Raw genomic sequence first — 23,260 nt, 5'->3', positions numbered from 1 at the left:
AGGTGTTTTGGTGGAAAAATGGATCCTAGTCATGTTAAAGGAAGTGGACACAAAACAGTAACTTTACACATTCTTCAAGTAAACAGAATCCCTGATATAATTGGAAAGTAATAGGTAATTCTGGGGACAGTAAAAATACATCTGTGACAATTTTGTCTCAAATCTTAGAAGATGAGTTTGGCTCTGGAGTCTCTCAAGACACAATTGTTGGTGGCCTGAACCTCTGATTTGGATAAGAAAGCAAGTAATATAACATTTAAATAAACATAATAAATCCTTTTTCAAGAGCTTGAAATCATTGAGGTTGGAGAACTCACATTTGTAATGTGTAAATATTTGTTACTGGTACTAAAAAAAAGTAGAATATAGTTTATGCAGTGCAAAACCTATTGGAAAAAAGCCTTTGGAATAGACATGAACTCATGGTAGAATCACAAGTGTTGACACGAAAATTGTGAAGGCTGAGGGCTGTCCACTGGAAACATTCATAACCACAAGATCACTGTGGGTAACATCTGGCTGTCTCCTTTTGAAGTACACCTGAGGGAGAAAAAGAAAAAAATGACATGTTTAAAAGTTTTAAAGTCCTCCTCCTAAGGCAACACATTTGTAGGTTTCCTTCTTCATGTGAAGCAATCATATACTATTGGAGACATAGTTTTGGAAAACCAGGGCTGTATTTATTCTATGGAGGAAGTAGCCCCATTAAAGCCCCCAGTGGGGCTGGATGTAATGCCAAATAACCTGTAGATCTCCTAGATATCTGATCATTCTGATTCACAGATATGCTTTATCACTATAGTAAATTGATACACAAAATCATTTTATTCCCTGAAATAATTTAAAAACAGGGTAACAAAGAGGATAGGAAAACTAGCATCAGAACAGGGTTTGTCATTTTCACACGTAAAAGGAGCACAACAGATTTGGATGTTAATATCGGGTTATTACCTTTATATGTTATAAACTCTGATTGGCAAGCATTGAAACACTGGCATATATGTATGAAATATCCTGGTGTTTAATTTGTGTGGCAAAGCAGTTATAGGTCCTACAGAAATGTGATCTGTGGATAGTGGGTCCCAAGAATGAAAAGAAAATCAAATGCTTTAACAATCACTCAACCAAGAGACTTCTCTAAAATGTAAGATGATACCCAATAACAGGACAGATCTCTGCCAGATGTTTGAGCTCTTGAATTCTACCAAATTCTAGCTGAACTGGAAGAGATACAACTATATCAGTATTTTTCAGTATATCAGGTATATCAGTATTTTTTCAGTGTATAATAAGAACACAGAAGAAAGGAAGTGCTGTCAAGTTCCACAATCATCAGTTTTTAGTAGCTGTATTGTATCTCAGTTCCTTACAGATGCACATAACAAAATAAAATAATGTCAGGGCTTGTGAAGCCTTATCTCTGAACATGTTTGGGCAAAAAACAACTTCAAGTATAACTTTTTTTCCTCAAAGAAGAATGTGAAAAGTTTCCTTTGTCTTTAAAACAGAAAATTTATAGTCTATCAGAGGCTAACTCATGTCACAAACTGGGTTGCTTAGACACATGATTACAGATCTCTTTTATAGAACCTGACTGCAAGTGCATTTGTGGGTGCTGTAAACAGAATTATCATGAGAGAGAATGAACTTCACACACAAAACAGAAAAGCACTAGGACACCTACCTTCGCAGTAAGTGCACTTTCTTACTCTCTTGTTGCTAACATATCCTGCTACCCCCAAAACAGCTCTGCGTACAAAATGCTATATATTTAAATGTCACTTAAGGAGAAAAATAAACCCTCCAAGAATGCTTGGGCCCAATGGCTGAAATCTGAGACTATTTTCATTGTAATGGAAGCACTTAAGAATAAAGCCTCTGGTGGGAGTGGAGGGGGGGTTGATTACATATCATCACCCTCCTCCATTTTCTTAAGCTAGACATATTTTGTGATTATATATGTATGTACTGTTTTGGTGAGACTAAAAAGAGTTAAAGGAACAAAAGAAAATTAATTTTCTACTGCTTAACATTCTTTCCAAAATCATCTGGTTCCTTTCTCTACAACTCTTCTCCATACAATTTTTTATAAAGACAATATTATTTTTAGCAACTTTTAACTGAAAAGGACTTTGCTTCATGGTCTGAAATACCTGAACTGAATACTGCAAAGGATATTCATCAGTTGGGGGCCCCTGATTTAGAGTCTCAAAAGTGACCTAGAAGAACTATGGGTATATTTGTTTTATTATTGGGAGGCAAGGTTTCTATCCACAGCCTTTTACAAAATGATCCCACTTTTATACTGTAAAACTCTCTATATTCTCAAAGCACTTAAGCATCTGCTCTCTCATTTGATCCCTTTGATAAGTGTGAAGAAGACAGCAGGGCTGTCATCCTGCTTTACACACAGGTGAGGAACAGAGTCTCAGAGGCCCTGGGGGACACAAGGCCACATGGATGCTAAGTGCCTCCTCCATCTATCCAACTGGACCAGGCTCCTAGAGCTAGGATATGAGAATTTCATAACTGCTGGGCTGTATTAGGTGATTTCACGAATAGACAAAATGACACCTCTGTTACACCCTGGGAACAAAGAAACTTCAAAAAACCTCAACCAGGTCTGCTTAATCACAGAACAGAATGGATGGCAGGCATTTATTCCTGGAGCTGAACTGTGTCCCCTCTGAAAGGCTGAACAATGAAAGATGCCATGATTCTTGGCCTCCACAGAAGAATTCAATTTGGGGCCAGTGACGAGGCTTGATCGCTCAGAACTTTTGTGTAATAAAGTTTTATTAAAGTATAAAAGAGATAAAGAAAGCTTCTGACACAGACATCAGAAGGGGACAGAAAGAGTGTCCCCTGCTAGTTTTTAGGCAGATGTTATATAGCTACTAGTAGTAGCAGTGTTAGTCGCTCAGTTGTGTCCGACTCTTTGAGACCACATGGACTGTGGCCCACCAGGTTCCTCTGTCCATGGGATTCTCCAGGCAAGAATACTGGAGTGGATGGTCATTCCCTTCTCCAGAGGATCTTTCCGACCCAGGGATCTAACCCAGGTCTCCTTCATTGCAGGCAGATTCTTTACCATCTGAGCTACAGGGAAGATCCATATAGCTACTAGCAGTCTGCTAATTAGAGAAAGGAAATGTCTCAAAACTCAGAGACTGGTATCAGGCCCCTCACACAACATGCATTTTAAGATAACATTGGCACAAGGTGAATTGTCCCTGGACTGAAAATGATTGACATAAATCTTGAGGAAACTCAGGTTTCCAAGCAAATATAGTCTCACTGACTTAGCTTAAGAGAACTTTTGCATGAATAAAACATACTCATTGTCAAGTCTGTTCTGAATCTTAGGGAGAACTGACTTGGAGACAGAGTCTAGGGTAAATACATAGTTCATTAACACAGCTTAAGACAAAGATTTCAATAAGAAAAACGCATTGATTAGCTCAAAGTTTGAGAAAAGTTAAGTTCAGGTGGAACCAGGTATCTTCATGGTAAACAGAATTTTAAAAGAAAACTCTTTTTAAATTTGCATCAGTTAAGTTCAGTCCCTCAGTCCTGTCATACTCTTTGCGACCCCACAGACTGCAGTACACCAGGCTTCCCTGTCACCAACTCCCAGAGCTTACACAAACTCATGTCCATTGAGTTGGTGATGCCATCCAACCATCTCATCCTCTGTCATCCCCTTCTCCTCCCATCTTCAATCATTCCCAGCACCAGGGCCTTTTCAAATGAGTCAGTTCTTTGCATCAGGTGGCCAAAGTATTGGAGTTTCAGCTTCAACGTCAGTCCTTCCAATGAATATTCAGGACTGATTTCCTTTAGAATGGGCTGGTTGGATCTCCTTGCTGTCCAAGGGACTCTCAAGAGTCTTCTTCAACACCACAGTTCAAAAGCATCAATTCTTCAGTGCTCAGCTTTCTTTACAGTCCAACTCTCATATCCATACATGACTACGGGATTTAAAACCATAGCCTTGACTAGACAGATCTTTGTTGACAAAGTAATGTCTCTGCTTTTTAACATGCTGTCTATGTTGGTCATAACTTTTCTTCAAAGGAGCAAGTGTCTTTCAATTTTATGGCTGCAGTCACCATCTGCAGTGATTTTGGAGCCCAAGAAAATAAAGTCTGCCACTGTTTCCATTGTTTCCCCCATTTATTTGCCATGAGGTGATGGGACCAGATGCCATGATCTTCGTTTTCTGAGTGTTGAATTTTAAGCCAACTTTTTCACTCTTGTTTCACTTTCATCAAGAAGCTCTTTAGTTCTTTGTTTTCTGCCATAAGGGTAGTATCATCTGCATATCTGAGGTTATTGAAATTTCTCCCAGCAATCTTGAATCCAGGTTGTGCTTCATCCAGCCCAACATTTCTCATGATGTACTCTGCATGTAAGTTGAATAAGCAAGGTGAAAATATACAGCCTTGATGTACTCCTTTCCAGATTTGAAACCAGTCTGTTGTTCCATGTTAAGTTTTAACTGTTGATTTCTGACCTATATACAGATTTCCCAGGAGGCAGATAAGGTGGTCTGGCATTCCCATCACTTGAAGAATTTACTACAGTTTGTTGTGATCCACACAGTCAAAGGTTTTGGCATAGTCAATACAGCAGAAATTGATGTTTTTCTGGAACTCTCTCACTTTTTAGATGATCCAGCAGATGTTGGCAATTTGATCTCTGGTTCCTCTGCCTTCTGTAAATGTAGTTTGAACATTTGGAAGTTCACAGTTCACGTACTGTTGAAACCTGGCTTGGAGAATTTTAAGCATTACTTTGCTAGCATGTGAGATGGGTGCAATTATGTGGTAGTTTGAGCATTCTTTGCAATTGCCTTTCTCTGGGATTGAAATGAAAACTGACTTTTCCTGTCCTGTGGCCACTGTTGAGTTTTCCAAATTTGCTGGCATATTGAGTGCAGCACTTTCACAGCATTATCTTTTAGAATTTCAAATAGCTCAACTGGAATTCCATCACCTCCACTAGGTTTTTTTGTAGTGATGCCTCCTAAGGCCCACTCGACTTCGCATTCCAGAATGTCTGGCTCTAGGTTAGTGATCACACAGTCGTGATTATCTGGATCATGAAGATCTTTTTTGTATAGTTCTTCTGTGTATTCTTGCCACCTCTTCTTAATATCTTCTGCTTCTGTTAGGTCCATACCATTTCTGTCCTTTATTGTACCCATCTTTGCATGAAATGTTCCCTTGATAGCTCTAATTTTCTTGAAGAGATCTCTATTCTTTCCCAGTCTACTGCTTTCCTCTATTTCTTTGCATTGATCACTGAGGAAGGCTTCTTAGCTCTTCTTGCTGTTCTTTGGATCTCTGCATTCAAATGGATACATCTTTCCTTTTCTCCTTTGCCTTTAGCTTCTCTTCTTTTCTCAGGTATTTGTAAGGCCTCCTTAGACAATCATTTTGCCTTTTTGCATTTTCTTTTCAGTGGATATGAATTTGTATAGAGAAGGGGGAAAAGTATATCACTAGTAGTTTGTTTCCTCCTGCAGCTTAAGAGAGAGATAAAAAATGTCTGGCACTTGCAGCCTACTCCCTCCATTTGGAGACCCCTGGCCTTCCTTCCTCCAATTTTACATGTTGAAGTCCTAAACCCTCCAGTACCATAGAATGTGACTGTATTTGGAGACAGTGTCTTTAAAGAGGCAAGAAAGTTAAAATGAAATCATACAGGTGTGTCCTAATCTAACAGACTGGAGTTCTCATATGAAGAGACCAGGACACAGGCTCACACGGAGGGAAGAGCATGTGAGACACAGAGGGAAAATGGAGTCTACAAGACAAGGAGAGAGACCTCAGAGGAAACCAACCCTGCTGACACCTTGACCTCAGACTTCCAACCTCCAGGGCTGTGAGGATATAAGTTTCTTCTGTTTAAGTCACCTACTCTTTGGTCTTTGTATGGCAGCCCTAGCAAACTACAGCCCCATTTAGCTTTATGTATCTAAGTGGTATTTGCTCTACTATTTCATGGATCATCCATAAAGGGTCAATCAGACAGTGATCTGCTCACCTGAGCTAGGAGTTCAAGAAAATGTGATGTGGAAGCATTTCTCCCAGATGTTGGGTTTTCTTTTCAGATGAATGAATTTTGTTCTATTAGAGTGAAAACCTTGTGACTTAGGCTAATCCTCCTGGTGTTATATCTCTGAACAATACATTGATAGCTGATGCTTGCACATTCAAAAAGCTGATAATCTGACAGTTTATCCTCCTAAGAGGATGCAGAATATGCAGAAATAATGTCAAGATGGGATGAGAATTAAGAAATATATTTCTTTCTGTACAGGTGACCTGAGCCAGTGGTAGGACTGAAATCCAAGAGTGAGGTTCTGTCACCCTGTGAACTTTGGTGACTGGCCCTACCTTAGCTACCACATGACAGGAGCAGTGTTCTCAGGCTCAACACAGAACACAGTACCTAGGACAGCACCCAGCCTCCCCAGCAATGCCTACTCTGTGCTTCCTGGACCAGCTCTGTGACCTTGGGTGACCCCTGTAACCACTCTCCTCATCCATGACATGGGATAAAAATGGACCTTCATGAGATTACATGAAATCATACACGTGAGAACTGTATAAAATAAATTATAAAGAACTACACAAATGTAACCTACCATTAATATTGTTAGAGTATGTGCAGTGTTACTAGACCTGGAATCACAAGATTTCTAATTCTATGACCTATGTCTGCTTCACTATATGTTACACTTGATTTAAAATATTTACTAAAAGACCAAATTTCTCATTCTGTGTCTGCCGCAAACTAGCTTAACACCAGTTATATACATAGGACCACCTTCCTTCTAAAGTACCTTAGTTTCCTCACCTGTACAAAGAGAGGCTTGAATCCTATTATCTTATTATCTGGACCAATCTAAAATTCTGTATTCCTTTTCTGATTACTCAATGTCATGATAATATAGTTTTAAAATGAAGACTTTGACATACAGGTGGGAACACCTCTTTTTGATGTGAAATGCCCAAGGTCAAAAGAGCAAAAGGGTTTGGGAGATTCCTGGATCTCGAGGTGTCAGGAGGGATGGTCTGACTGGGAGACACTCTGTGAATTTCAGGCATAAAAAAATACAGAGTTCCTTGTTCAGCTTCTCAACATTTGCACACAATGTGAGTACTCATGAAAAGTTCAGAACAGAGACTTCCTTGTCCATAAGCCTAAGCATGAACTCTAGCTCTGTCAACTCTTCAGCCAGCTCTGGGACCCAGGAAGTCTCCTACCTGATGAGCAGTGGAAGGTTCTGCTCTGCATTTCCTCATTTCTAGAGAGGACTGAGAGGAGACAGTGAGGAACTCAGGCCACATTTTATATAAATCTTTCATATACAAGTACTTAAGATACTGGGTCATGTTTACTTTAAGACATTTTAAATACAACACAAATAATCTTATTCTATTTACAAGTGAAAATCTGGGAAAGGCAGAAAAGTATAAAGAATGGAAAATACATCCATAATTTAACATGCAAAGATAAATTTTCAATGGGGAAGCCACATCCCACCCTGAGCCACACATGTTAAGGGGTAAGAACACCAGACCTTCCTTCCCTCCCTCTATCTTCCTATCAACCCCAATCCTACTCCCATCTGGTTCCAGAAAGACTTACAGATAGCATGATAATGGCTAAGCCTCTTAAACCAGACCTTGGCTACCACTACACCTCTGTTAGGAAGATACCACGTGAACTGAATGTTACTCACTGAGCCCCGTCCTCACACCACACACAGTGCTTAGTGTCTCAGACATCTCATCTCTGTGAAAGTGCTGTGTAAACCTTCAGGCACCATTGAGACTACAGTGTGAAGCTATTGTGAGTTCTTGATTTGTACTGATGACTATTTCATTGTCTAGAAGGTAGAGGAAGCTGGGGGTGGGGGTGGGGGAGGGGGTCGGGGAGGGAGGTGGCAAATGGACCTAATTCTAAACAACAAAGAATTAGGGAGCAAGTGATAATTTCAGGTAAGAGTTTTCTTTACAGGTTAGGAAACAGAAGAGACCTACACCTTTCTCTGGAAGATCTTCCGAGAATTGAAATATTCCAAGTTGGTTTTTTTTCCCCCCTTAAACTCTCAAATTTCCTGGATATTATTTGATGGAACTTGTATCACAAATGTGATGAGCACCAATCAGAATGAATGTAAAGGGTATGCAAAATGAAAATATTCTATGTTCCATGAGAATCTGAACCCAGAGTCCGAACATGTGGGAAGTCGAATCCAAAATCCCTGTTTTCAGGCACCAGTGCAGGCACACAGAAGGGTTCACACATCCTGACCCCACCCCAGCACCGCTGCAGATTCTCAGCAGACCTGCCTTCCACCTGCCCTGTGTTGTTAAATACCCAGTCATGACGCTTCCTCTCTGGAGGCTTCTACTGAAAAGAACACAGAGTGCTTGTTCCCAGACCCTTGGTGGAGATCCTGTGAAGAGTGAATCCTGGAGGCAAATTTTAATTACAGCTTCCCGCAACGGCCTCACCTATTTTGCCTTTTTAGCAAGGACAGCAGCCTCTTCCTTGCCCAGTTCTTGCACCATCTTATAAAATAGGCTGTTTCTATCTTGCAGCAAATTATTTGGCTGATTATGTTCTTTCCGTTTCCCTGAATCCAAAACCTGTTAACAGCAGAAAGCACAAAATGTCTCCCAGTAACACATAATTCAGACAATACTTCAAAAAGGGGCAGGGCAGGGAGAATTTGGACGGTAGGACTGGTGGTATTTACATGGTTCGATTCCCCTGTTTCACTGGGAGACAAGGGCCCAGTCCAGCCTTTCAGCATTGTATGGTTATAGCAAAGGAAGAAAACGAAAGTTCTTTCATTTTCAGAAAACGAAAGTTTTAATCATGACTATGATTACTGGAACTGAACAGTCTGTAGCGTTTTATATTCTGCCCAGGGCCTTTGGGGTTGTTATCATTAGTTAGTGCTTTGAGCTCTCAGACTCTGAGCTTTGAGGGTTATTTATAAGATACACAGCATTGGGAAATGTCTTGATTCAAGAAAATCAAACATCTGTCACTGCCTCAGCCGCTCCTCCAGGCTGGCCACCTGCCCTCTGGAACATTAGACTTTGTAGTAGATTGACCTGTCTGTATGTCCTTAAAGCTTTCAGAACAGACAATCACTTGCTTTCCAGAAAGGAAACAGGTACAGTCATCCCTCAGAGCTATTGTGGGTTCAGTTTCAGAATACCAGAATATAATGAACATCACAGTAAAGTGAGTCACATGAATTTTCTGGTTTCCCAGGGCGCATAGAAGCTATGTTTACATTACACTGTACCCCAGCATGTGTGCAATAGCATTATTGCACAATAATGAAAAAACAATGAGAAAAACAATGTACATATATAAAGTATTGCTAAAAAATCTTATAAGGGACTTCAATAAGTCATAGTAGTAATATCAAAGATCATTGATGTTACAGATCACCAGAGCAACTTCAATGATAGTGAAAATGTATGATATATTGTGAGAATTATCAAAAGGTGACACAGAGACACAAATGAGTAAATGCTGTTGGAAAAAATGGCACCCATAGACGTGCTTAATGTAGGTTTTTGACAAACTCTCAATTTGTAAAAATAAAACAGTATCTGGGAAACACAATAAAACAAGGTATGTCTATATTTCTAAAGCAAGCAATAAAAATAAAATTGCCTCAAAAATTAAAGTTTTGAGAAATAACATTACTGGTGATGTTTTTGCTGAATTGAAAGCCAACTGGTAATCAGAAGCTCTAGAAAAATATACAAGCTTTATACTTGGGGTGAATGGAGCACAGAGGACAATCCCCAACTCTGTAACTGGGGAATGCAGAGGTCCCCTGAGGTCTAATCCTGCCATTCCTACCAGAGGAGTCAGCAACCACAACCAGTTCAGAACAAAATATAAACAAGTAGCCGAGTTTACATCTCCTGGTGGGATCTGCCTGTGACATCACTGATGAACGCAACCAGGGAGCCCTACCCTGAAGGTCTCCCAACACAGGAGTGAGAAGGGAAGCTCCACAGTGAAGGGTAAGATCCTTTCCTGGAAACAAGGTCATTCATCACAAAGGTGACAGGCTCCAAAGAGAACCCTAGCATCTCCCTTCTCCCTCTGTCTTCCCTGCTCACCCAGATGCTCAGTCTCTGTACCCAGAAACCAACACCAACTTCTTTCTCTGCCCTCAGATTCCATGTTCAATCCATCATGCAGTCCATTTGGCTTCACTTCCTTATCTACCCCAAGTCCCACCATCTCACCATTGCCATCACAGGCACCTTAGGCTAATCCAAAAGTCTAGAGAGGGCAGACTGAAAGACAGTGAATACTGAATTTGCAGAACTGAAAGACCATCAGTGTGATTTTGGCTGTAAAGGAAGGAGGGAGAGCAGAGTGGGACAAAACTAGAAAGTTGGGGAGGCACTGGCTGGACATTGCTTCATAAAAGTTCTTTAAAGATTTGTTCATAGACATTGATCAAGAGAGAAAAATTTGAGATTATAGAAATTTACCAGGAGATATTGGTAAGTAAAAGACACTTGCTCTTTGGAAGAAAAGCTACGACAAACCTAGATAGTGTATTAAAAAGCAGAGACATTGCTTTGCTGACAAAGGTCCGTCTAGTCAAAGCTATGATTTTTCCAGAAGTCATGTATAGATGTGAGAGTTGGACCATAAAGAAGGCTGAGCACTGAAGAATTGGTACTTTTGAACTGTGGTGCTGGAGAAGACTCTTGAGAGTTCCTGGACTGCAAAGAAGACCAAACAAGTCAATCCTAAAGGAAATCAACCTTGAATATTCATTGAACGGACTGATGCTGAAGCTGAAGTCCAATACTTTGGCCACTGGATGTGAAGAGCTGACTCACTAGAAAAGACCCTGATTCTGGGAAAGATTGAAAGCAGGAGGAGAAGGGACAATAGAGGATGAGCTGGTTGGATGGCATCACTGACTCAGTGGATGTGAGTTTGAGCAAGCTCTAGAAGATAGTGAAGGACATGGAAGCCTGGTGTGCTGCAGTCCATGGGGTCGCAAAGAGGTGGACAGGACTGAGTGACTAAACAACAAATCGGTAAGTAAAGCATTAAACAAATGAACATATTTTGATAATAGCAACAAAGCTGCTTTGTTCAGAGGAAACAGATGTTCACATCTGCAGATCAGGTGCTGAGTGATAACACTTTAGGACTGACCAGGTGACAGTTCAGCTCAGTTCAGTCACTCAGTCATGTCTGACTCTTTTCAACCCCATGGACTGTAGCATGCCAGGCCTCCCTGTTCATTACCAACTCCCAGAGCTTGCTCAAACTCATGTCCATCAAGTCAGTGATGCCACCCAATCATCTCATCCTCTGTCATCCCCTTCTCCTCCTGCCTTCAATCTTTCCCAGCATCAGGGCCTTTTCAAATGAGTCAGGTCTTCGCATCAGGTGGCCACAGTATTGGAGTTTCAGCTTCAGCATCAGTCCTTCCCATGAATATTCAGGACCGATTTCCTTTAGGATGGACTGGTTTGATCTCCTTGCAGTCCAAGGGACTCTCAAAAGTCTTCTCCAACACCACAGTTTAAAAGCATCCATTCTTTGACACTCAGCTTTCTTTATGGTCCAACTTTCACATCCATAAATGACTACTGGAAAAAACATAGCTTTTAACAAGATAGACCTTTGTCAGCAAAGTAACGTCTCTGCTTTTTAATATGCTGTCTAGGTTGGTCATAGTTTTTATTTCAAGGAGCAAGTGTCTTTTAATTTCATGGCTGCAGTCACTATCTGCAGTGATTTTGGAGTCCAAGAAAATAAAGTCTGTCACTATTTCCATTGTATTCCCATCTTTTGCCACGAAGAGATGGGACTGGATGCCATGATCTTAGTTTTTTGAATGCTGAGTTTTAAGTCAGCTTTTCACTCTCCTCTTTCACATTCGTGAAGAAGTTAGTTCTTCAGTTCCTCTTTGCTTTCTGCCACAAGGGTGGTGTCGTCTGCATATCTGAGGTTATTTAAATGGCTGATAAATGAGAAGCTAAAGGAGAAAAGTAAAGATATACTTATCTGAATGCAGAGTCCCAAAGAAAAGCAAGGAGAGATAAGAAAGCCTTCGTCAGTGATCAATGCCAAGAAATAGAGGAAAACAATAGAATGGGAAAGACTAGAGACCAGGTGACATGTCCAAATTCTGTCCTTCCTCAGTTTCCCTAACCAACCACACATTCCAAGGTGACAGTATTTCTAAGAATTAGATAATAAAAAGAATCTGCTACCATTAATGACATTAATGTTATAATACCAAAAACCAAAAATAAATCTTCAGGGTACATTTAGGAGCAAGGAATTTAATTGAACAGACCCTTAACTGAGCTGGAGATCAAGCCATCTTTCTGCTGCTATGTCTAAAGCCTAACAAAGGGCTTGAAATAGGTCAGCATCATTTATTTATAATGGAAGAATGGTGCTTTAGGGGATAATCTCCAAAATGCAATGTTGAGAGGTAAGAACAAAGAGACAGGTAAAATCTAGCAATAAAAGGTTACTTTTTCAATTACCATCAAGAACACAAAATGAACGACTAAGGATGCCTGACACAAAACATTTCTAGAAATTAAGAGTCAGTGTTGGGCAATCTTGAATGTAACCCTATTCTTCATGAAAGTCTGCATGTAGAGCCCACTTCCTACTGTGAGGTCTAGTCCAGGAAACCAGGTGCACTGTTTGGAGCCTAGAGCATCCCTTCGGTTGGGGATTCCCCACTCCCATCATCTGCCTCCCCAGAGCTCACTCCTGTGCACGTCCAGCTCAGGGAGTGAGGCTACAGGCACTGCCTCAGTGCTGACAGCCTGGTATCTACTCAGTGTCCCCACTGATGTCCCATCTGACAATGCATGTGAGGTAGGGTGGGAGGCGATATTCCAGGAACTGCCCAAGTCAAAAGAGACAGTTCTATTATAATCAGACATAAAGAACTGTGGGTACTACTGACCGCCCATTAGTGATTATTGCCTGTTTCGTATGGACCATCAAAATACCTCAAAGTATCTTGCATTCCTTGAGATTATTTGCTGCCAAAGTTTATCTTTGAGGAATGCTTTTCTTGTTTTATAAAGCCACATCCTAACATGTATTGAAACTGAGCAAGCAACAGAGGAAAAGGACAAAGAAAGAGAGAAAATGAAAAAGAGAGAGAAAAGGAATAGATGCAGGAAGGAAATCAAGCTAAGGAAGGAAATATTAAATTACTAAGGAAGAAAGAGCCAACCAAACCTGGAAGGAATATACTAGACAGATATCCAGAGACAAAAGCCTGGAGCTTGCCATGTGTGCAGAACAAAGCTATTGTTAAGAGACTCGCTGGTTGTCTATTTAGTCTCTCATCCCTGATTGGCCTTTCTTTCCAAACTCTCATCTGTGAAGCAGAAGGTGGGTCTCTGCAAGTCACTGCAACAGTTCAGAGACCCTTTGGCCAGGTGGCCTTTGTTAGGTTCTGCCAGTAGGGGGCACTAGAGGGAGACTGAAGGTGGAAACACCGCTAATGATCTACCTGATTCTGCTACTAGCGGCACCTCAGCACTGGGACCTGACTCCAGCTCCCGGCTATTAGCACCTGGAGAACCAGCCCCATCCTGCCCCATCACAAATATGACCGCAACCGGGCAGTGACCTCTCCTTGGAGGGCTGAGCATCAATTCCTTAGGGCCTCTTTTCTGAGATCTCAGGTCTGGAGCTCCGTCCTAGGATATGGTAGCTGCTTTCTAAAATCGTTACCCCAGTGTTTCAGTTTTCTAGCCCTCTATTCCCTATGTAATAAATTCCTTATATTAAATCCTTTCAGTTAAAATACTGTTTTTCTCACTAGGCCTTTTCTTCTCGTGGACTCCTGAGAAAATCTACAACTTTAGCCATAAACCTCCTGTCTAAACTAGAGGCTAATTTTTTTATAAGGGAATCCAAAAATGCTGAAACAACTATGACACAGTGAAAATGACTGTGTTCTACCCCACTAAAATATGGAGCTAAAACTTGGGTTTGGAATATTTTAATGGTTGGCCATTATAAAAAAGACAATTCAAATAAACTTTTAATATGAAAATATAAGATTATTGGATATATTATTTAATAATGCATTCTAAAAGTATAGTTAAGTACTTGAGTAACTTCCAGGAATGAGAAAAGAAACTAAGAGAAAAATTAATAGAGGTTCCTATCAAATTTTACACAGAAGGATACATTGAAAATTGAACATAAATGGAAACAACTAAAATGGAGAGGGTCTTACCAGTATCCATTCACAGTCAATAATGTTGCTCAACCTGTGTGCAATGGTCAGCACAGTGCACTGGGCAAATCTCTCACGAATTCTTTTTTGTATGAACTTATCAGTTCTAGAAACAAAGAAGTTGATTTAATTCAGTAAAGACAGGAAAAGCAGACTTAAGACTTAAAAACATCCTATGATATTTTTACAATGTTTTTTAAAATCAATACTTTAACATATAGTCTTATTCCTAAAAAACTAAGTATAAAAAGTCTACTTAGAAATTTACTATTTTTAATAAAATGATGGAAAGTTAGTCTTCCCTCAAAATTGCTTGAAACTATCAGGAGCTGGATTTAGGAATTCAGCTTTCTTAGGGTGCCTCATAACAACATTAACACCATATAACATGTCTTGGTTTTTTCCTTTGTTTTCTGGAATTAATATTATCAACAGATATCCATGAGGCCAAGCGAGCACTTAGAAACATTTTGAAGATTCACTAAATGTTTTCCATTTAACACATTTACAAGTCAGTTCAAGATTTCCTGGGGCTCAGCTCCACACCTTGGATCCACATATGATGTGGCTTTGTCAAGAATCAATATCTGATTCTTCCTGAGTAGAGCCCTGGCAAGGCACACCAGTTGTTTCTGACCAGCACTCAAGTTCAATCCAGATTCTGCTAATTCAGTATTCATTTTAGCAGGAAGACCTTCAATGGATTGTTTGAGTTGTACCTGTGGATACAGAAAGAATGACATTTTTCTAAGCAAACTGCTACCGAAGTAGACAAGCCTCTTAGACATTAGAGCTTTGACATCCTCAGGACTTCTTACGTATCTTCATGTACAGCCAGGTGATGGGGAGAGCCCCTTCCAATGAGTGTTCACTGAGAAAGATGGTGTAGTCAACTCAGTACAAAAAGATCTCAGTGTCCCCCTTTCCCACCACAGGACATCCACCAGAAACTCTGCCCCCCAGGGGTTAGTTAAGGAAGTTTCTCATAAAGTGAAGCTATTTCTCCCAACATGATTGAAACAGAAAAGTTAAAAGGATCTTTATGGTTGAGTCAAGTTTCCCAAAGTACATTTTACATAGGAATTGGTACACTAGAGAAAAGCTTTCAAAAATTTTACAGAAAATCTGGTTCTCTGAAGATATAAGCTTATTGGCCCTTTACTATTTTCTAAAGTTTAATATATGTAAGTTCAAGCAATAGCAAACTGCCACTTATACATTAGTATTCCTGGAGCCCATTCTGATGATGGTTCTTTCGCAAGTTTAATCCTACAAATAGTGGACCAATAAAATGCATTTTCTTCAGTGTCTTAAATGCATTGTTTGTGAATGAAAATGCACGAAAAAGAAAACACAACATCTTATTTCTCCCAGCATATGGATATAGGTTGTTGTTGTTCAGTCACTGAGTCATGCCCAACACTTTGCAGCCCCATGGACAGCAGCATACCAGTGTCCCTAGTCCTTCACTATTGCTTGGAGTTTGCTCAAACTCACATCCATTAAGTTGGGGATGGCATCCAACCATCTTGTCCTCTTTCATACCCTTCTTCACATGCCTTCCATCTTCCCAGCATCAGCGTCTTTTCTAATGAGTCATCTCTTCACATCAGGTGGCCAAAGTATTGGAGCTTCAGCTTCATCATCAGTCCTTCCAAAGAAAATTTGGGTTGATGTCCTTTAGGATTGACTGGTTTGATCTCCTTGCTGTCCAAAGGACTCTCAACAATCTTCTACAGAACCACAGTTCTAAAGCATCAGTTCTTCAGCGCTCAGCCTTCTTTGTGGTCCAACTCTCACATTGGTACATGACTACTGGGAAAACCATAAGTTTGACTACATGGACTTTGTAGGCAAAGTCATGTCTCAGCTTTTTAATATTCTGTCTAGGTTTGTTATAGCTCCTCTTCCCAGGAGCAAGCATCTTTTAATTTCATGGCTGCAGTCACCATCTGCAATGATTTTGGAAGTAATGTCTGTCATTGTTTCCACTATTTCCCCATCTATTGCAATGAAGTGATGAGATAGGATCCCATGATCGTAGCTTCCTGAATATTGAGGTTTTTTTTAAATATAAAAGAGACACAGATGTATAGAACTGTCTTTTGAATGTTGAGTTTTAAGCCAGCTATTTCACACCCCTCTTTCACTTTGATCAAGAGGTTCTTTAGTTCCTCTTCACTTTCTATGATTAGGGTGGTGCATAGACCTGGATTACTGTGATACTGAATGGTTTCCCTTGGAAATGAACCTTGATCATTCTGTCATTTTGGAGATGGCACCAAAGTACGGCATTTTAGGTTCTTTTGTTGACTTTTTTTTTTTTTTTTTGAAGCCAAACAAAAATAAATTGGAGACTTGAAGCCAGGCAGCCTGGGGATTAAGTCTTGCCTGGCTGTACCAACTGGGCAAGTTCCTGAACCTACTCTATCTTAGCTTCCTAAACTCTAAGACTATAATACCATAATTATAAAGGTGTGTGCCTCCTAACATTGTTAAGAATATCAAATGAGTCAGTACATGCAGAATTTGTAACAGACCAATATATATTGCCCATTATTAATAATGCTATCAGCTCACCCCTTCTCAAGTTCTGCTTCACTTTTCTCCTTTGCATGTATCAGCACTGAGATTTTGTTACATATGTACATTTTGTTACATATGATTTGCTTGATTTTCAACTTCTCCAGGAGAATTTCAGCTCCAGAAGGACAGACATTTTGTCTCTTGACGACTGTGACAGCCCCAGAATCTGCAGCATTGCCTAACAAGCTCTTAGTAGACATTTGTTGGCTGGATGAAGGTGGGCTTCCCTGGTGGCTCAGTGGTAAAGAATCCGCCTGCCAAACAGGAAACTTGGGTTCGATCCTGGGTGAGATCCGCTGGCTAAGGAAATCACAACCCACTCCAGTATACTTAACTGAGAAATCCTATAGACAGAGGAGTATGGCGGGCTACAGTTCATGGGGTTGCAGAAGAGTCAGATGTCACAAACAGCAACAACATGAATGATGGCATAAGTGACTCTAATTGCATGACATATCTGTTTCTATAAATTAGAAACTAAATTCATATGGATAATTAATTTATATATAACACTGTTTTCTTATAAGTGTAATTGTAAAAGGATATATTTTTATAACAATTAAGTGGCTCCAAGATATCATATCACACTTTAAATAAAGGAAAGCTCTGAAAAAGTTATAATTTAAGGAAAATAGAACAAATAACTACTATTCAAAACTATACATTTCAGTATAGAATACTTCAGATTGTTTTTGAACTTGGGAGAATAATAGAATACAGCAAAACTGAAGAATAATACACTGGACTTTAAGGCGCCCTGCCTCCATCATTGCTGTGTACACTCTGTAGTGGGTACTGACTCCCCTCACAGGAGGGGAACACAGAGGTCAGGTGGTTCCCACATTTTGTGGAACTTTCTTACTTTTCAAGAAGAAAATCTGGTGTGGCTCAGAAGGAGACACTGAAATGCAATCAACGGATGGGGAAGAGCTTTGACCAGAGCAGGGCCAGCAGTAAAGGAAGTTCACCTAACACAAGGCCCCAGGAAATGGACATGTGACCTGTCGCCACCGCAAGGACTGAACCATGTGGTTCCTGATGCACAGGCTGCTGATGCCCAGGTTTCTGTATCTTTGTTTCCTGTGTGATAAGACACATTTGTGTCCTAACAGAGACACTATCAATGTCAGACATTTAACTGTACGATTTCTTCCCAGTGTCAACAGGACATTTCTGTTACTGTTTAGTTGCTAAGTCATGGACCTTACGGACTGTAGCCTGCCAGGTTCCTTTGTCCATGGGATTTCCCATGCAAGAATATTGGAGTGGGTTACCATTTCCTCCTCCAGGGAATCTTCCCAACTCAGGGATCAATCCCATTTCTCCTCCATTGCAGGCAGACTCTTCATCACTCAGCAACTGGGGAAGCCCCCATACTATACTCTTAATTCCAAATCCTAGTATCTAAGGTGTTTTGTTTTTGCTTTTTAATGGAAGCAACACATCAATGATTCACTTCCAGAGTTTTATCTACTATGACCTTTTAACCTCTGAGTGATAAAGTGCTTCATCTTCAGGCATACTCATATTTTATTTTTGGAGCTGCCTTTGCTTTTTAGCACCCCAATAGCACTATTTCTGATGAACTTTTATCAGTTTACAGTAAGTTGGAAGTGTTCAGTACATGAAAAATGTATTTTAGGCACATTTAGGAAAATAACAAAAATGAGACAGGCAGCATCCATAGGACTGTCTTCCTTCTTCGTGTCCACCTCTGCCATGGAAAAAGAAAGAAACAGAACTAGAGGACCTTAAAATTTTTTTATTCCATCTTTTCCTTTTAATTGAAGTTCATAGAGGAAAACAGTGGTTTCCTCCTACTCATTCTCAGGTTAACTCAGTAAGTTTGGGTTCACATATCGAGTTAGGCATCATTTACAAATTAATAATTAGGGGTTTTGGTTCATTTAAAAACTGACTTCATTGATTTAGTGGTACCTCTTGATGAGGGTGAAGGAGGAGAGTGAAAAAGCTGGCTTAAAACTCAACATTAAGAAAACTAACATCATGGCATCTTGTCCCATCATTTCATGGCAAATAGAAGGGGAAAGGTAGAAGTATGACAGATTTCCTCTTCTTGGGCTCTAAAATCCGTACAGATGGTGACAGTAGCCCTGAAGTTAGAAGATGATTGCTTCTTGGCAGGAAAGCTATGACAAAACTAGACAATGCGTTAAAAAGCAAAGATATCACTTTGCTGACAAAGGTCCATATAATCAAACCTATGGTCTTTCCAGCAGTCATGTACAGATGTGAGAGCTGGACAATAAAAGAGCACTGAAGAATTGATGCTTTTGAACTGTGGTACTGGAGAACACTATTGAGAGTCCCTTGGAAAACAAGGGATCAAACTTGTCAATCTTAAAGGAAATCAACCCTGAATATTCTCTGGAAGGACTGATTTTGAAGCTGAAGCTCCAATATTTTGGCCACCTGCTGTAAACTCATTGGAAAAGACCCTGATGCTGTGAAAGATTGAAGGCAGAAGGAGAAGAGGGAGATGGAGGATGAGATGGCTGGATGACATCATCTATTCAATGGACATGAACTTGGGCAAACTCCAGGAGATGGTGAGGGACAGGGAAGCCTGGCGTGCTTTAGTCCATGGGGTCACATAGAGTCAGAGGTGACTTAGCAACTGAACAACAATAACTTAGACTGATAAATCATCCCTTTATCCAGATTCTCTATGAATTATTTATCACATTTGTATGTTTTTCAATGAACGATTTCATAAGTTTTTATTTAAAACAGTCATAAGGAATCAATTCCTAGAGAAACACAATGATGGGATGATTTCTCTAAGTGATATCACTGAAGTTAACAGGGTTAATTCCAGAAGCATCAGATGGAAACCACATACTTCACTTTGTGAAATAAACTCACATTTCTTTCTTTTTATAGAAAGTTCCAAATGTAGTTTAAATAGAAGTAGATCTTAGTGTTATCTACCACTTCAGTATTTCTGTAATTTAGATTAACATTGCTTCTCTGTCCATGGAAAAATATATTCTAAAATTCTAGAGTAATGCTATCTGAGAATCTGTGAAAAAAAGGTCTAAATCTGGGAAACAAATAGAAAAAATAATTTACCAGTGCTTCCAGTTATTTTTTTAAAGATGTGTCCCAATTTCACCGTTACATTTGTCCTATGAATTCAAGAGTAGTGGATCATCCTATCATTCTTTATATTTAATGGTTAAATGCTCTACACACCTCTTCTCTTGCAGAATTTGATTGTAAAAGACTCACAGACTTAAATGAAATCAGAGGTGCACTGCTTTTCAGGCAGGAGAAGGTGAAGCAAGCAACCCAATTTAAGAAAACAAAACCCACATGTTGCTGAAAAGCAGGGTAGATGTATAAAGACTCAGTGGTGATATTCTTCAGAAACCAGAATTACTGACTGGAAATGGTCATACCTCCAAATCTGCCTGCTTACAGTCAAGGCTCATCTGTATATTACAGATTTCATAGCTTCCATGAAAGGGTGACACTAAATGACAAACATACCAATTCAAACCAACATGAACAATCAATCTCTCGGATTTGTGTAACAACAAACAAAAAAAGATTTTTAAAAATATGCCACACTTCTCTGAAATAAAAAGATCAGTCAAACATTTAGTAGTTATTCATGTAGAGTGTTTTCCCTGTGTTTTCCTCTAAGAGTCTTATAGTATCTGGTCTTACATTTAGGTTTTCAATCCACTTTGAGTTTATTTTTGTATAAAGTATTAGGGAGTGTTCTAATTTTCTTCTTTTACACATAGCTGTCCAGTTTTCCCAGCACCACTTACTAAAGAGACCACCTCTTCTCCATCGTATATTCTCACCTTGTTTGTCACAGAATAGGTGACCACAGGTGTGTGAGTTCATCTCTGGGCTCTCTAGCCTGCTCCATTGATCTATATTTCTGTTTTTGTGCCAGTGCCACACCATCTTGATTACTCTAGATCCGTATTGAACTGGCCAAAAAGTTCATTTAAGTTTTTACATAAAATCTTATGTAACAAATTTTTGGCCAACTCAGTAATATATTCTGAAGTCAGGGAACCTAATTTCTCCAGCTTTATTTTTCTTTCTTAAAACTGCTTTAGCAACTTGGGGTCTTTTGTGTTTCCATTATAACTGTAAAATTTTTGGCTCTAATTCTATGAAAAATGCCATTGGTAATTTGAGGGGGATTGTATTTAATCTGAAGATTCTTTGGGTAGTATGGTCATTTTCACAATATTGTTTCTTCCAGTCTAAGAACATGGTATATCCCTCCATCTGTTTCACGTCATCTTTGATTTCTTTTGTCAGTACCTTGTAGTTTTATGAGTACAAGTCTTTTGCCTCCTTAAGTAGGTTTATTCCTAGGTATTTCATTGTTTTTGTTGCAATGGTAAATGAGACTGTTTTCTCAATTTCTCTTTCTGATCTTTCGTCGTTAATGCATAGGAATACTCATTCTTACTTTTTAAAAGCAAAAGACTGAGCTAGGTCCTAGGAGAAATTAGAAGTCTATCTATGGCTTAGAAGTCTAGGGTTTCTTCCAACAGTAGAACTGATCTGTAAAATGAGTGCAAACACACAGAATAGTTTGTATTAAAATACAAACTGACAGCAACTTAATAGTCAAAATTTTTTTCACGCAAGGGTGAGGAAATTCAAAGTGGGGCAAGGGAAAACATGACACAAATAACCGAAAATTCTCTAGAAATGAACCTATTCATATAACAACTGAGCAGATGTTCCAGGGTTCTGTTATCTGCATTAATACTAGAGCATTAAAATTATATAATTGCCAATAAATAATCATTATCAATTCCTACTATAAAATTTACCTTTATAAACACTTTTCTATGGAACTTCTACACTTTATTAGTGTGATCTTGTTTATATTTTTTTAGTCAATAAGGAAAAACTACTATTGTCTCCACTTAATAGATGTTTCCTAAGACCAGAGGAATTGATGCTTTTGAACTGTGGTGTTGGAGAAGACTCTTGAGAGTCCCTTGGACTGCAAGGAGATCCAACCAGTCCATTCTGAAGGAGATCCTCTGGGATTTATTTGGAGGGAATGATGCTGAAACTGAAACTCCAGTACTTTGGCCACCTCATGCAAAGAGTTGACTCATTGGAAAAGACTCTGATGCTGGGCAGGAGGAGAAGGGGACGACAGAGGATGAGATGGCTGGATGGCATCACTGACTCGATGGACGTGAGTCTGAGTGAACTGCGGGAGTTGGTGATGGACAGGAAGGCCTGGAGTTCTGTGATTCATGGGGTCGCAAAGAGTCGGACACGGCTGAGCGACTGAACTGAAGGCCAGAGGAATAAAATGAATATTGGAGTGTAATGGAGTAATTAATTCACTGCTGCTACTGCTGCTAAGTCGCTTCAGTCATGTCCAACTCTGTGTGACCCCATAGACAGCAGCCCACCAGGCTCCGCCATCCCTGGGGTTCTCCAGGCAAGAACACTGGAGTTGCCATTTCCTTCTCCAATGCATGAAAGTGAAAAGTGAAAGTGAAGTCACTCAATCGTGTCAGACTCTTAGTGACCCCGTGGACTGCAGCCCACCAGGCTCCTCCGTCCATGGGATTTTCCAAGCAAGAGTATTGGAGTTGGGTGCCATTGCCTTCTCCGAATTAATTCACTAGGTCACTAATAGAATTTGATCCCGGAGTTTTAACATCTAATTGAGTAGTGTAGGAAAAGATAATGTATCTATTTGTTCAGGGTTCTAGGGAAATAGATAAAATGAAGACGTGTCACATTATATTGTTGATTTTTCATCATCATCAATACATTTTTTTCTTTTTTTAAATATAAATTTATTTATTTTAATTGGAGGCTAATTACTTTACAATAGTGTATTGGTTTTGCCATACATCAACATGAATCCACCATGGGTGTACACATGTTCCCCATCCTGAACTCCCCTCCCTCCTCCCTCCCCATACCATCCCTCAGGGTCTTCCCAGTGCACCAGCCCCGAGCATCCTATATCATGCATCGAACCTGGACTGGCGATTCATTTCACATATGATATTATACATGTTTCAGTGCCAGTCTCCGAAATCATCCCACCCTCTCCCTCTCCCACAGAGTCCAAAAGACTGTTCTACACATCTGTGTCTCTTTTCCTGTCTCGCATACAGGGTTATCGTTACCGTCTTTCTAAATTCCATATATATGCATTAGTATACCGTATTGGTGTTTTTCTTTCTGGCTTACTTCACTCTGTATAATCGGCTCCAGTTTCATTCACCTCATTAGAACTGATTCAAATGTATTCTTTTTAATGGCTGAGTAATACTCCATTGTGTATATGTACCACAGCTTTCTTATCCATTCATCTGCTGATGG

The 23,260-nt window shown here is 39.8% G+C and overlaps 1 protein-coding gene across 1 annotated transcript in view; it reads right to left on the bottom strand.

The window, feature by feature from the left end:
• Positions 349-23,260, bottom strand: part of LOC102187779 (multidrug resistance-associated protein 4-like) — a 210,362-nt gene continuing 187,450 nt past the window's right edge. Inside the window, 4 exon segments of the mRNA XM_018056290.1 lie at positions 349-540; positions 8,535-8,669; positions 14,315-14,420; positions 14,861-15,033. Coding sequence (XP_017911779.1) covers positions 421-540; positions 8,535-8,669; positions 14,315-14,420; positions 14,861-15,033 — 534 coding nt within the window. The 3' untranslated portion in view covers positions 349-420.

Source organism: Capra hircus, chromosome 12, assembly GCF_001704415.2.
Source record: "Capra hircus breed San Clemente chromosome 12, ASM170441v1, whole genome shotgun sequence".
NCBI classification, from domain to species: Eukaryota; Metazoa; Chordata; class Mammalia; order Artiodactyla; family Bovidae; genus Capra; species Capra hircus.
This window is presented reverse-complemented; position numbering and strand designations above follow the sequence as displayed.